At 44.0% G+C, this 15,874-nt stretch overlaps 1 protein-coding gene across 1 annotated transcript in view; it reads left to right on the plus strand.

Moving 5' to 3' along the window:
- LOC147724244 (lectin-like) overlaps positions 1–15,874 on the plus strand; it is a 172,151-nt gene that overhangs the window by 104,930 nt on the left and 51,347 nt on the right. The window contains exon 4 of the mRNA XM_086966981.1: positions 13,343–13,483. Within this exon, the coding sequence (XP_086823107.1) occupies positions 13,343–13,483 (141 nt within the window). The remainder of the gene's footprint in view (positions 1–13,342; positions 13,484–15,874) is intronic.

The raw sequence follows: 15,874 nt of genomic DNA on the forward strand, positions 1-15,874 counted from the left end.
GAAGGGCCGTTAGGACTGGGGCCACGTAAGTTCTCTGCAGTCTCCTCTGCTGTGCATCTTCTTTCATCCTCCTTCTTCATAGGGTGCAGGAATCTCCTTCCGGGTTCAGGGCTGCCTGCTAAATACAGTATTAAGGGGGCATTTTAGGGGTCTCTAAGTCAGTAGCTAATGGGCTACTGACCATACAGTAAATACACCCTTGGTGTGCTCACCCCACGTAGGGAAGTGGGCACAATCCCTAACACTGATTGGAGAGGGCCTGTCTTCCCATTAAAAAGGGGGTAAGACAGGAAGGGGCCTGGTCCTGATAGTAGGAGAGGCTGGGGGGCCGTGTTACAGAGGTGGCAAGGCCTTTGAAGCTCCCCTGCCACAGATGGCTCTTCCTGACCTAGGGGAGTGTGATCACCTCCGCCCAGGAAAGGCTTTGTTTCTGGGCCCAGTGAGCAAAGGTTCCTACCTGTCCACCGTCCAGAAACATGTTTTGTGGTGGCAGGCTGGTGTTTACCAGTCAGGGAACCCACCAGAGGCTTGTCATTTTTCAGGAGGCATCTGCATTGTATAAAAAGTCTCACACTGGCATCAGTGTGAGTTTATTATGCTGAGAGGTTTGCTACTAAAACTTTCCAGAATTTAGTCAAGCCATTTTGGTGCTGTGGAATTCATATTGACAAACTCCCGGACCATATACTCCTTATCGTTTTCCTGCATTACAATGTCTAAGAATGGACTGTAGGGTTCATACAATTGTACCCTCACCAGTAGTATGGTGTACCCAGCTAAAGGGGTGTCTTTCCTATACCATAGCCAGTGGGTTGCAGTGATGGCACCCTCCCACAACCGTATTGTTCACACACAGGTATATGTGCCATGCCCACTCTTCAATTTTCTCTGCACCAAAGCATGCAGCCTGCAAAGGCAGTGTGTGTGTGTGTTAAGGTACAGGGTACCTTAACACACACACAGGGTGTTAAGGTACCCTGTAGCACAATGTGTGCTGCAGGCCTTAGATGCCTTTCCTGGTCACAGTGCCCTTGGTACCCATGGTACCTTTTACAAGAGACTTACATTTGGCCAGAGAGGTGTATATTGGTTGTATAAAAGTACAGTTTTGGAAAAGAACAAAGGCTCTGGGAACCTTATTGGCAGGGACCCAGGGCACATCAATACAAAGCTCAACAGAAATCTGGTAAGATATGGGGGATTACTACAACAGAAACCCACTTTCCTACAGGATGGGAAGGCAGATCTAGGGATAATCCCAATTGCAACCTAAATAGCCAGCACTATGTCTTCACACAAAGGGCTTGTCAACACTGCATTGTCCCTGAAGCCGGCCTGAAGTCAGGGCAGGAGGGAGATGAAACATAGGACCCTCAAGCCCACTCTTCATTGCTTTTTCTGGGCGTTCAGAAGGAGTCTCAAAGGACTTTCTGCTGCTGTGGCCAGCTGTGTACTCCACAAGACTGTTTTGCTGCACCTAGAAGGCTGATGCGCTGCCTGGAGCTTGCCTAGAACTCCCGGAGGCCTGCCCTGCTATTTGAGCTCTGCTTCTTCACCTGAACCCAGAATCACCAGAGTGACTCCAAAAGCTAGTTTGCTGGCCACCTGTTCAGAAGCACAGGGACATAACAGGCTCCTACCATCTTGAACCCACACCTGGACGCAGCCTGAAATGAGTCCTAGCACCCAAGTGGTGCCCCTCCAGTCCTGGACCTTTGGTGATGGTGCTAAAGCTTCCCAGATAGCCAAAATCCCTAACCTGGGACTTTGAAAAGTTTTGGCTAAAAACTGCTGTGGGAACTGGAGGAAGACTGTGACCAACCTGCTTGTCTGGTCGCCCAAGGTGCATCAGCGGAAGGCCTGACTTGACGGCAGCTCCCACTACGTTCTTGTCCACAGCAGCAAATCCTGTTCAGCAGTCCTTCACTAAAGAAGTATCTGCCTCCTGGAACTCTCGTCGGCTATAGTCACCTGCCTTATCCTGCTGGAGCAGTCTGACTTCCAAAAATGAGACAATGTCTAAACGTTGAAATCTTCACCGCAACTTCACCCAGCGGCTCTCCAACTACAACGCTCCCACCTCGGACACCGCCTACAGCCTTGCCCCACTGAAGGTTAAGCACAGGTAATTTAAAGACTTTTGTTGTTCACCCTAACAGGGATTGTGGCTGTTGCTTGACAAGGGCTAACACCCCAATCAACGAGCAACTGAATTACTCACATTGTTGAAACAGAGACTTCAATATTTTCATCTTTGTTTTGTTACACTTCATTTTTGTAAACCAAAGGTCCTCATAAGAGGGGGAGGTCCTGATTAGTAATAGAATTGCCACTTTTGAACATATTTTTCACATGGAGAAGGAAGGAACTAAATTCCACTACACGGCTGTGGGAATTGAAAAGGCTCTATTTCCATAGGTGACTGAGTGAAACCTTGGGACGCTGTAGTGATTTTGCGAGGAAGAATGGGGTCTGCAGGAGAGATAAGGAAAGGACTCTTGCTGGATAGTAATGTGGGACTGCTGTGACAGACAACTTTATGAATAATTGTTTAGACCTTACATTTAATTCAGGAGTGTATGGGTAGCCTATGGAGTGACTTAACAACCACTCTTGTGTGAGTTAGGCAAATGGTAATGGTGTTGATGTGAGTAGCAGTTTTCTTCACCAGCTGCAGTACTGTAGATATTTTTCAGGAACCCCACCATCTTTTTGGCAACATACTTCAGTAACTTCCCTCCACATAAAGTTACAGTAAGAACTTTGAAATCAAATTGAGTAGCATTCACACTACAGACAAATCATGTAGGAGTGGTCTCATCCTACACTCTCCGGTTGATTTGATTTGATTTGATTTATCAATTTCTAAAGCGCACGAATACCCGAAGGCGTCTTGGCGCTATAACTTGTCCGTATTCCTGGGCAGGCCTGGAGTTAGTGCAGTTCTTGAAGTTTATGCAGCGAAAAGCAAGGTTTTGATTTTCTTTCTAAATAACTCCAATGTTGGGCTGTTTTTATATCTAGTGGCAGTTGATTCCATGTCCGCGCTGCGTGAAAGAGGAAGCTTCTTCCTCCCCAATTTGATCGTTTAAACTTGGGTATTGCTATCAGTTTTTGTTGTCCAGATCTGAGTAGTCTAGATGGTTCGTATTGTTTCAACTGTGTTTTCAGGAAGAGGGGTCCTTTGCCCTGCAGGGCCTTGTAGGTCAAGCATAGTGATTTGAATTTGACTCTTTTGGCTACTGGTAGCCAATGGAGTGACTCTAATTTATGTCTGATGGGCTGAAACTTTGGAATTTCCAGTATTAGTCGTGCTGCTGCGTTCTGAAGTAGCTGCATTTTTTCAACAATGTTTATTCTGGCTCCTGCATACAATGCATTTCTGTAATCCAGTCGAGACAGTGCGAGAGCTGTCACTACCGTTTTACGTGTATCTTGGGGCAGATATGGGAGTATCTTTCTTATCATTTTTAGTATCAGCCAAAAAGACGAGGCTAGCTTGTTTACTTGGGCTTCGTATGCTAATTTGGTGTCTATCATGAATCCTACATTTTTTACCTTCTCTGAGGGTTCTGGTCTTGTTCCCAGTTCTTGAGACCACCAGTCTGGGGACCAGATGTCAGCATTACCTCCCAGAATCATTACCTCACTCTTTTCTCCATTGAGTTTGAGGCAATTTTGTTGAGGAAATGGAAACTTATAATGCCCTTTCTTTCCATCAGCAAATGTTAAAATGTCAATAGGTCTATACTAGAGCACTGTAACTTCTCCTATCTACAAAATTCAAAACATCTACTGCCTAGACTTCAAGTAATCTTTCTTATTATTAGCTTCATTCGATACAAAAAATCATGAAAGCATTTACAGAATGAAAAATGCCGTGATAAAAAAAGAACATACAGCATGAAATTACACTGGTATTATAAATAAACATATATCAATGAATAAAATTTAACAGATCGGATAACACCGTTAGAATCAAGAATATGAAAGGGATAATTCCCAAACATCCGAAAGATAAAACATTTTATTCAGGGGTATTCTGCAGAAAGAGGATGACGGAAGAGCCAGGGGGGAATGACCCAGAATTCATACTGGCATTTCCACTTCAGAACCATAAGGCTAGTGCGCATTACATGTTTACTGGGGGGCCATATATTTTAGTGAGATCCCAATCAAAAGCCTCTGGGTTATCTGGTATGGCACATCTTTTCTACCATCTTTCTCCGTGTTAGCCAGGTTGTACCCAGAAACTTGGCCACTCCGCAGATCTTCAATAATGAAGAGGTATCAGTTCATAAATGCGGAGAGCTGCGCAATGATTCATTGGGCCCAGCATTTTACACACTGGTTTAAGCTATTTAACTCTGGCCCTTCTGTAGGCCGGATAGGCAAAGAGGAGATGGGCAATGGACTCATTGTGATAGCAACAACCTGGACAGGGCACCGATGGCAGATTTGACCCCTTCAAGAGCGCTGTCACATTGTTGACAGGGAGAGTCCCAAGTCTCAACTTAATGTACAGAGACCAATCCCGCGGGACCTGGATGAAATCAAGATATGGTTCCAAGACACAAGTAATTTTATGGTCAAAGAACCCCTCCGTCAATTTTCCCATCTTGGGGTACGTGAGCTCTTGTGTCTGCACCTTTTCCCAATAGGCTCTCTTCAGATCTTGCTTTGTAGGGGGGACCTGGGTGGCCCATGCTCCCTTGAACCCCAAAGCAGATAAAAGCTGCAGTGGTCGGCCAACCATTTAATTCGACCTCCAGAATTGGCTAGTATTAATTCATCAAGGGCGGCCACATAATTGTAGAGCTCGGGAGTCCTTTTTAGGCGGGCCCAAAATAACTGGGGGTAAACGGGCAATGTCCTGTATAGAATGTTTCCCCATATCATAAAATAAAGGTTTCAGCTGGGTGGATGGAGGGAGGGAAGTGAGGTCTCTCAGAAACTTATTTTCAGAATTGGTGAGCTCACTCACATTCTCAAAGCCCCATACAGGGCCGAGGTAAGCGCCTTCCCATCATAGACCTTTAGGGCCGGGGCTACTAACCTACTCACAGACTTGCGTTGTTCCCTAGCAATTGCCCCCGAAACCCGATTATGGTTTAGGAGCATTTTGGCTAAATGGGGACCCCACCTCATATTCTTAGAGATGCGGATTCCCAAGTAGTCAAAAGAATCAACGCAGTCCAGAGGGGAGTCATTCAGTGTGATGCCATTTCTGAAGCGTTTGCAAGGGTTGATTGACATCAGTTTGGGTTTATCGGTGTTGATTGTCAGCTCACGAGCTCTACAGAAAAGGCCAACCTTTTCAAGAGCCTCTGGAGACCACCCAGTGATTTAAATAACAGAAGAGTATCGCCGGTGAACAGGAGGGTTGGTGTCTTCTCGCCCACCCGGGTTGGAGCATCTGCCGATTCCTGCCCAAGATAATCCACCACCCCGTTGATGAATAACGAACACAGGGTGGGGGCCAGCACACAGCTCTGGTGGACCCCCCTGTCCACCGCGATTCTCTCTGTCGTTTGCCCTTGTGATCCCAATCTGATTTTAGCATAGTTTCCGTCATGAAGACATTTAACCATGTCGAGAAACAGTGGGCAAATGCCCTATTGGTGGAGGGTCTGCCACAATTTTTCCCGGGGTACCAGATCAAATGCAGTCTTTAAATCTATAAAGGCCAGGTACAGACTACCTTTCCCTAAAACCACTACTTTCCAGTAGATCATAAAAAATCTGAATACATGTTCCATCCTTCCCACCTTCTGCCTGATCCCCGCTTGGTAATGGGACAGGACATTGTCATCCTCAATCCATGCTCCAATTCTTGTAAGGAGGACCCTGCCAACCACCTTCAGCATAACATCGATCAAGCTGATCGGTCGGTAGTTGACAGGGTCCTCTCTATCCCCCTTTTTGAAGATTGGGACGACCTCTGCTCCTTTCCAAGAGTAAGGGACCAGTAGTCCCCCTGCTATAAGGTTAATTACCCTCAAAATAAAATGAGCCCAAGGCTTTGGGTCATTCAAAAATCAATCAATCAATCATTCATAGACATTTATAGAGCGCTCTACTTACCCGGAGGGTCTCAAGGCGCTGGGGGGAGGGAGTGCTGCTACTGCTCGAACAGCCAGGTCTTGAGCTTCTTCCTGAAGGCGAGGTGGTCTTGGGTCAGGCGCAGGTCGGTCGGGAGGGAGTTCCAGGTCTTTAAATAGATTCCCAGGGAGACCATCAGGCCCCGCAGCCTTCCCAGGGGCAATGCTATATATTGCTTGCTCTAACTCAAAGAGTTCAAAGGAGAGCTCCTCATACATTTGACGGGGACACATGGGCTGCGGCCATTGGGCGATCATCTCCTGAGTAAAGAGCGGAAAAATGCTTGTGCTGATGGATGTGGTTAGGAATTGAAACTGCCCCTTTCCTGGATTCCATATTGATTAGGTCCCGGAATAGTTTTGGGTCCCTCTGTTTGGAGGCAAGGTTGAGTTCTTGCCAGTGTGCCTCGTCCCAATTGCGCCTGGCTTCTACCTGTGCCCTAGAGTACTCTTTCCTTGCATCCCTGACTGCTGGGAGATCTTTTTTTCTCACAGCCAGGGCTGGTGCCGCCCTCTTTTCTTTACATTCTGAAGAGTACCAGGGGTTACTAGGTCTTGCTTGATCACGCTTTTGGCCTGCTTTCCCTTTGGTAATAAAAAAGAACCCAGTTGGTCAATCCCGTCCTGGTAGAATCGATGGAAGTCAAATGGGTTCCCCTCACTGGAGAGGCTCATAAGTTCTGCGCTCTTCAACTCTAGCACATACTTAATAAGCTCTGCAGAGTGTCAGCCTGTTGGGAAATTTTCAGCCATTTAAGGCGCCTATTACAATTGGACAGGCTTACTTCTTTGGTTGTTAATACCGGAGGGGTACCTCTTTGGTTGTTAATACCGGAGGGGTGTACTCCTGTCTAGCGGCCGGGGACCAGAGATTATTAATAGCTAGACAGAGAGGGTTTTGGTCACTATCTATGGAAGGTTTAACCACCCTATCCTTTAGATCTCCCCATAGAGTAAGATCAAGAAGAATATAATCTATTCTAGATGGCGAGCTGACTTCAAGTAATCCAGAATAAAGCAGCCAGAATAGTTGAACATGCTCATGTTTCTTCATCGGCCAAGCCTCTTTTTGCAGCCCTACACTGACTGCCGATCAAAATAGAATTTTCTTCAAGACACCCTGCCTAGTACATAAATGTCTATAATGTCAAGCCTCTGATTTCAAAATGTAAATGAAGCTGCTATTAGCCATCACAGATTCTTCGGTTTAACTCAGTTCAATAGTGAATCCTCTTTCGGAGATAAAGCCTTCTCAACTCTTTAAAAATAATCTTCTGCTTGATTTAAGAATCACTTCTTCCTATCCTCTATATACGGAAAAATCGTAAGACCTTTATATTCAGTTTGCATTGTCTTTTAAGGTAATTTCTTATTACCTTCATTGGAGCCAAGAGGCCCATGTGGTGATAGCTTTGCTTTTCAAGTTTCCCTTAATAGGACATATATGAAGTTGCCATAGTCCAATTTACACAGAATAAAGGCATTTATCTCTGGCATATGCCAGCTATTTTCAATGTAGGAGAGAATTTTTCCGGGTGCGCAGATGGAAGAAGCTGGTAGTGGCCACATTGTAAATCTAAGGGTGCAAGGGGAATTTGGAGTTGAATACAATTCAAAGATTCCGTATTACCTCAGATTTAGAAGGCAGTGAGTGGCTAAGCTGTAAGAGCACAGTCATTGAAGCAGGCTCCAATAATAAGATGTTCAATCTTTGATAGGTTACATTTGAGAAAGTTGACAGAAATCCAAAAACAGATTAAGAAAAGACACTTCCTAATTAAATCAGCTGTTTTGTGGCTGGAGTTGCTCAATAGGAAGTGTAATGAAGAATTGAGTAACATTACCTACCTCCGTCTTCCTTGTCCTGGTCTTTACCAGTGAGGACTTCATGTCTCATCAACAGATTTCACCCATAGCAAAAATAGATATACTGTGCCCCAACCAATAAGGCTCCCAGGAAGTATTAAATCCTTGACCTAAAAAGGAGGGACTAAAATGAAATCATTTCCTGTTTTTTTTCTCCTCCGTTTATAATACAATAATCACCCAAGATGGCAAGAAAATAAGTGTACTTTTAATGTCATTATTATAATATTATCTTTATACGTTTAATGCGAGCAATGGTCTGCTATAGCAGTCAAAGTTGATTTAATTGTCCTGGTTGCAAGCGGGTTTGCACATCACACGTGACCCTATCCCTTTTTGGCATTCTACCTCCTCTTTTTTTTATTTTTTACATATTTATATTTTGCAAGAGAAAATAGTGCAAATTCAGCAATTCATCAGGATGCTTATTATTTATTTATATAAATAAAAATCGTTATATAGCTAATAGATACAATAATCAACTAAACCAGTATACTGTTGCGTGTTTATCTAGGCTCCTGATCGATACTGTGACCTTATGCCCCTATTCGGCTATAAATCCATTTATTCCCTATATTGGCATAACCGTTCAAGTGCGATACTCAGAAAGTCATCTCTGGCCTCACACGAACAGAGCCACGTTCAAGGATATCTCTCTCTGCCACTTCCTTTGCAACCAATTAGTGCAATGACAGAGCAGAAGTCACTATCTGATATTCCTAGATTAACACTCCGAGATCTTCAACAAGATAAAAACTCAGCAAACTGGGAAATCCCCCTTGCTGTGTTTTGATTAGTAATAGAACTCTAATGAGCAACTGATAGCTATCACTTCCTAGTGACATCTTTAATTGACGTCTTATGTCCAGCAAACTTGCGTCAAACCAGGCACCTGTCAGGTATAAATACTACCAACGTTGCCTTAAGCTATAGCTCGTTGCTGCAGTTGGTATCCCATTGCTGCTGTATGCTGTATGCAGTATGCTGATGCTGCTGCCCCGCTGCTGTTGGTGAAGCTACTGATACCATTATCACTGCTAAAGCGCGAACGATGGTGCGGTGAGCTTAGGAGCTAAACAGCCGTCCCTCTGCGAAGAGCCCAGCAGATTCCAGCTGCCCGCGGACGCTGTCCCCCCTCCTTCCTCGACGCGCTGAAGAGAGACGCTGCCTTTCTCGTGCTGAGAAATCCAGCTCCAGCGTTTCTGGTCTGCCCTCGCGGGTGACTGGGATATCGAGTTCTACCCTGAAGGAAATACCAGACTTCCATCATTCTATTCAGAGGTATGGTGTTGACTAAACCCTTAGACGAGAATTCTTGAAGCAAACCTTGGCAAAACCAACTTAACTTAAAGCTACTTACTTACTCCCCTTTCACGTGTTAGGCTTAGGTCAGGCACACTGGGGTAGGCTTAGTTAGAAGCACCAGTTGAGTATTTTAGCCTAATGTATATATGACTGTATATATGTTTTATTACTTTTAAACCATTGTATGGCTAAGAAACCATATCAATGCTTTTACAGTATTATTTCGCAATCCTTATCTTACTGTACGTACTTTTTATAATAACAAGTCTTGCAATTGTGGCAATACATTTCTCTTGTACGAGAAGAAAGACTGTTCAATAAATGTTAACCCTTTATTGACAAACGCCCGTCTCTCTATTCTCTACATACCGTGAAAGTAAACTGCACTAACCTGACTGAGTGAAATACCTGTCTATTGTTTCACACGACCCTAGAGATTGACTTTTGATCTGAGGAGCAAAGTTGTCATGTTGCACGGTTGTTGGAAAGCTGAATCCCTTCTTGTCTGTGCCAGGGAAGCTGATCACTTCCCATGCAGAGAAGAAAGTTTCCAGTGACCTCTGAGCTAGTTGGTAACAAACCCAATTAAGTTTAGCATAGTCAGTGGAGGCCTGGAATATCCGCAGTTCCACGTCGATACTACTGTTTATGTTATTCCAATGCGCAGGGCCTAGCAGGAAACTAGGAACTACACTACAATACCAACGGCTAGAGAAATTTCGATATTAAGGGCTATAGATAGGCAGTAAAACAATTTAAAGATTATTTCGGTTACATTTGTCAATCCAGGTAAAAAAGCTATATAAAATAGAAGAATAAAAGGCAGAGGAAACATCAGCATTTCATTATATAGACCAGATCCAGAATAGATATTACCATACAATTCATTCGGGCTAAGTGAATGGGGTAACCCAAGTAGAAAACGGCCCCAAATCCTTTTCCCTTTAGTCCTGCCCTTTCTGCCTCTTCTTTCATAAAGTGCTTTTTCTAAATTATATATGTGTAGAAATCGGCCTTTCCACTGCTGAAAGGTCGGGGTTGCGGGTCTAGCCAGGCTGAGGCAACACAAAACCTAAAAACTGACATCGCAATAAAGATAAGCTCTTCTCCATATTTCCCCACTAGTTCATTTACCCCTAATAGCATAAGCTGGGGTGACAAAGGAACATCATTTTTTAATACATGCTGTAAAAAAGCAGATATTTCTTGGCCTATCGGCTCAATGCAAGGACAAATAGAGAAAATGTGTATTATATCTGCACCATGTTCCTTACACCTAAAACAGTAAATTCCTTCCGCTCCTCCACATTTCACAATTTTCTCAGACGTCATGTAAAGGTCGAACAGGGTCTTCAAATGTTGTGACCGCATATTAGCAGAACACAGCACAGTGTTGCCCATTTCTAATGATTTCAAAAAGCAAGAATCCAAAACCTCCAGCTTATCCTGCTATCTCAGCCTATGATTTTCTAGATTGTCTGGCAGCCCTTCCAGTAGGCATCTATAACGTTGTGAAATTCAATTAAAGCCACCTGCCCAAAGCCCAGAGTGCCACCTGCTTTTTTAAGAAGGATGTCCCTCAGCTGTAGAAATGTAAAAAAATCCCGGGGGCCTATACTAAATCTTTACCTGATTATGTCAACTGATGCAATGTGGTCCCCAGCCATAAGATCCCCTATCCTATAAAAGCCATCTTTTTCACACCTTGCCAAGCACTCATTTTGTAGGGCCATTTGGAGCTGATCATTCCCAATCAAGAGGGTATACCTACTAAACCTACCTACCCCTAATTTCTTCCTTACGCCAGCCCAATTACGAAAGGCAGTAATTAATACCTTAAACCGTGTTTTTTTAAAGTAGCTTGCTTCATAAAATTTCAAAAGGGAGCCGTTACCCTGTGTACCAATCAAAATCTCCCCTATTGAGTGTACATAGCTTGGGTCATTTCCATCCCTAGCCTTGACGCCAAGGTTAGGACCATATTATTGCAAAACTGCGGCTAAATATTATAGCTTGAAATGAGGGAGTCCCCATCCCCCTCTCTCCCTAGGGAGGGATAGGAATGCGTTAGTTCTCCTCGTTCTACCATAGGACCAGATAAATCTCACTTCCTCCCTCTCAATTTGCTGAAACCAAAAATTATGTATGTCCAAGGGGATTGTACAGATAATATACAGTAGTTTTCGCAGAATCATCATTTTAATGAGATTACACCTCCCCATTATTGACAACTTCAAATTGTCCCACCACTGGAGGTCATTCTGAATTTTCTCCATTATAAGAGCCATGTTAAGCTCTACTATATCCTCCACCTTTGCAGTAATGTATATTAAGCGATAGACCGCTTTCTCCACAATCCTAGTATCCGAGGCTGTAACAAATCTATTTATCAAAAACCGTGTTTTGACTTTATTCAACAATAAGCCAAACTGAAACAAGATGATGCATCACAGAATTCAACCGAGTGGCAAAGATCTAACTAATATTATTTTAAAAAACCTGAGATTTATTTATCTTGTTTTGTTTCACAGCAGAAATTATTTATGACACATAATGCAACAATTAGATGGGCATGACGGCTACAGGGGAATATGGGAGCATATTACCTAGCCAGGCGAAATGAAAATATCCCCGCTTTTGCGGCTGTTTTCGTCCACAAAATGGCGATATTTTCATCGCCCTATTAGCAAGCTGTCGCTAACATCAGTTAGCAACAGCTTTGAGGTGATAGCGAGCGGTTTGGGGCCTGCTTTGCATGCCAGCGATATTTATAGCTAATGACATGCAAAGTGGGCGTACCCAACCTGTTAGCGACTGAAAGCAGTCGCTAACATCGCTATCGCCTATTATCAACGCAGGCGTAGCGATGGAAATATTCGCGCTAAGCGCAAATATCACTAAAACCTAAAGCCTGCTCAGACCGGTTCTTAGCCTGCATATTCCATGGGAGGTGGATATTCAGGCTAAGTCCCTATTGGTGTTAATGCGTGAATATCGCTGTATTCCCAGCGATATTCACGCATTTTGTCGCTATCGCCGGATATTTTATCGCTTTAGAGATAAACGTTGCTAATAGCACGTTATCTCTGCGATAAAATCCGGCGATGCGCGGCGATAAAAAAATTGTCGCTTGGCCCATTTAGCGATAAATATCGCTATTTGTTGATAATATGCCCCATGGTTTTTGTCTGAATGTGAAATGTTGTGGATCCTTTCAGCAGAAAGAGCGGCATTTAATGAGGTCGCAGACAGTCAGAAGCCTTAAAATGACATTTATTGCAGGGGAAGTTTACACGGTGCAAATGGGTAGGGTGTAAATCAACAGAGCTAATGGGCAACAGAACACTTACATTCTATGCTCTGGAAATTCGTTTGCGTTTTGTCAAGTTCTGAAACACTTTGAAGAGATCATTCATCAATACATGCAGCCACCGGAAAATGCCTCCATGGCAGTATGCCAGTCTGACTCTGTTAACACTGGTACAACACCTTCCACCAGGGCACAAGTCATAAACAAGCATTGGCATAGCCAATAGGTCTCGCCTTTGGGACCTTATAAGGGCCAGATTCACAGAACTAACTTAAGACAAAATCTTAAACTTACTACTTTTGGTATTCACAGAAGGCATGTAGTAGTCTTAAGTTAGAATTTTGTCTTAAGTTAGGATTTTGTCCTAAGTTAGGATTTTGTCTTAAGTTAGGATTTTGTCTTAAATTAGGATGTTGTCCTAAATTAGCATTTTATCTTAAATTAGGATTTTGTCTTAGGTTAGGATTTTGTCTTAGGTTAGGTTTTCGAGAGTGGTACTTTGTTGTTCTGATCAGCCCGCTTCTGTCAATTAGATTGACTTTGTATTCTTTTAACTCTGCACTTCTCAAAGTAATTGAGACTGCTGCTTTGCATTCTCTAATTCACTGAGTATCCCCATAACATAATAGGTTTCACCTGGCAGGTCTACAATCTCTGACCCTCTTTGATTGTAATGCTTGTCATGCCTGTAGTCTGTGTCTCCTGTGGTATTGCACTTTGCATTTCTTCCACATGATGAAAGTTATATCTGTTTCCTCAGATCTATTGCCAGAACCTTACTCTCGGTGCCCATCTTGCTTCTGTGCACTCTCAAAAAGAAAATAGTTTTATTCAGCAGCTGGTATTCAACAGTACACAAGACAACCCTCTAATATGGATTGGTGCCAGTGATTGGTATAAGGTAAGTGCAGTTGGAAGTGCATCAAAGTTTATGGTCCATGTGGTTCTGCTATGTTAAAAATAAAATATTTACTATACTGAAAAGTGACTTTCGAGAATACTCTGACTATACATAGGTTATGTTATTAGCTTTGAACAAATGTGACACACATAGCACTTATTTGAATTGGTGGTGGCAAGTGGGGAACACAGGCATGTATTTTTCCTTATCAGACTTCCACTGAGCAAGAGAGAGGAAAACAAAGAAGGGGGTAAAGGTGGAGCAAAAATCCAGAAAAACAGTGACCAAGAAAGAAATCAGGAAGGCAGAAGAACCTGAAAGCGAGTAATATATAGGCAGGGAGCGTCTGGTGTCAGATTAAAGAGTTAGCAGGAGCTGGGATCCAGACTACACAGCCTTGGTATTCAGCACCCAATGTGACCCCAACATCCTCCTTGCTCCAATGATAGCCTCCCCCGATCAGCCCTTCACTGTCTGAAAACAGCTCACCACACAGAACACCGTAGCCATCATAAGCTCCATCCACTCTGGAGCACCCACGGGCCCTTGCCCCCACCACCTCTTCAACCTCAGAAGCAGGGTTGTCAGCAGCAACTCACAACCATCTTTAATGTATCCATCACCATAGCCACAATTCCTAATGCTTGGAAAAATGCAGAAGTCAGACCTCTCCTCAAGAAACTGAGTGCCGACCCCAGCAAACTCCACATCTACCACCCAATCTCACTGCTCCTTTTTCCGCCAAAGTCCTCGAAAATGCCATCAACCTGCAGCTTACTAAACACCTGGAGAGAAAGAACCTGTCCAATACCTCCCAATCCGGTTTTCATGCCAAGCTCAACACCGAGACTGACCTGATCGACGAAACTGATGATATCCTCACCCTCCTCAACAGAGAAGAATGGGCAGCCCTGATCCTCCTCAACCACTCTGCAGCTTTAGACACTGTATCCTACAACACACTTATCAAGAGAATGCACCACATCGGGATCCAGGGCGACACTCTCAGATGGATTGCATCAATCCTCATGGGAGGAATGCAGAGAGTCCGCCTACCCCCTGCTCCTCAGCATCCAAAAACCCCAATTGCTTAGATCCTCAAGGTTCATCCCTCATCCCTACCCTCTTTAACACCTACATGACATCCATAGGCAACATCATCTGAACCAAGGTCCTGACCTTCATGTCCTATGCCAACGACGCCCAGCTCATAATCTCCATAACTGCATAAAGAACGTTGCCGACTAGAAGAAGACCAACTGTTGTAAGCTCATCATTGGCAAGACAGAAGGGCTGATCTTTAGCAACACCACCTCTCCTTGGGACGACATCTGGTGGCCCACTGAACTCAAACCCACTCTCACACTGACAGACCATGCCTCCAACCTCAGCATGATCCTGGACATCAAGCTCACTACGGAGTGACGGAACAATGAAGTTTCATCCGCCTGCTTCCACACTCTCCTAATGCCCAAATAATCTTCAAATATCTCCACATCTGCATGAGGAAAACTATCACTCAAGCCCTGGTGACCAGCCGGCTGGACTACAGCAACACACTGAAAGCATGAACCACCACCAAACTCATGAGGAGACTACAGACAATACAGAACTCAGCAGCCAGACTCATCCTCACCTTTCCTAAATGGACCCACATCAGCCCAGACCTCAGGAACCTCCACTGACTCCCCAACCAGAAAAGATGCCAATTAAAGATATTGACAACATGCTACATACCACTCAATGAACTAGGTCCAGCATACATCAACCACCACCTGAAAGTCCACCAACCATCCACAGACCTTTGTGCAGCCGCCTTTGCAAAGACACTGTATGTTAGAAATGGGGGTCTGTAGTTGGCAGAGGTAGATACCTTTGTCCAAATAGGGACCCTTGCTTCTAGTCAGGGTAAGGGGATACACACTTTAGACCCCTGCTCACGCCCTTGGTAACCTTGCACGAGCAGACAGGCTTATCCCAAAGGCAATGTGTAAAGTATTTGTACCAACACTCACTGTAACAGAGTGAAAACACCACAAATGGACACCACACCAGTTTAGAAAAATAAAACATCTTTATCTAAACTAAACAAGACCAAAACGGCAAAAATCCAACATTTGGATATTCAGAAAAATTATTTTCAAAAGGATATAGCAAAAATAAGCTTCTAGAAATCAAATAGCACCAACTGTGGCTATTGCAACGTGCTTGCAAGAAATTCAAAATACAGCTTCAACCGCAAGGATCGGATCGCGGCATCGGGTGCAGAGTCGCACAGACCCACAAACAAACAGTACCTTGGAAAACAAAGTCGGTGACGATGCCAGGTGTCGAAGATGGCCGATGTTGGTTCCATTGACGTTGCGATGTCTGCAAGTTCGTAGAGTCCCC

This window comes from Lissotriton vulgaris, chromosome 4_1, assembly GCF_964263255.1.
Source record: "Lissotriton vulgaris chromosome 4_1, aLisVul1.2, whole genome shotgun sequence".
Classification (NCBI taxonomy): domain Eukaryota; kingdom Metazoa; phylum Chordata; class Amphibia; order Caudata; family Salamandridae; genus Lissotriton; species Lissotriton vulgaris.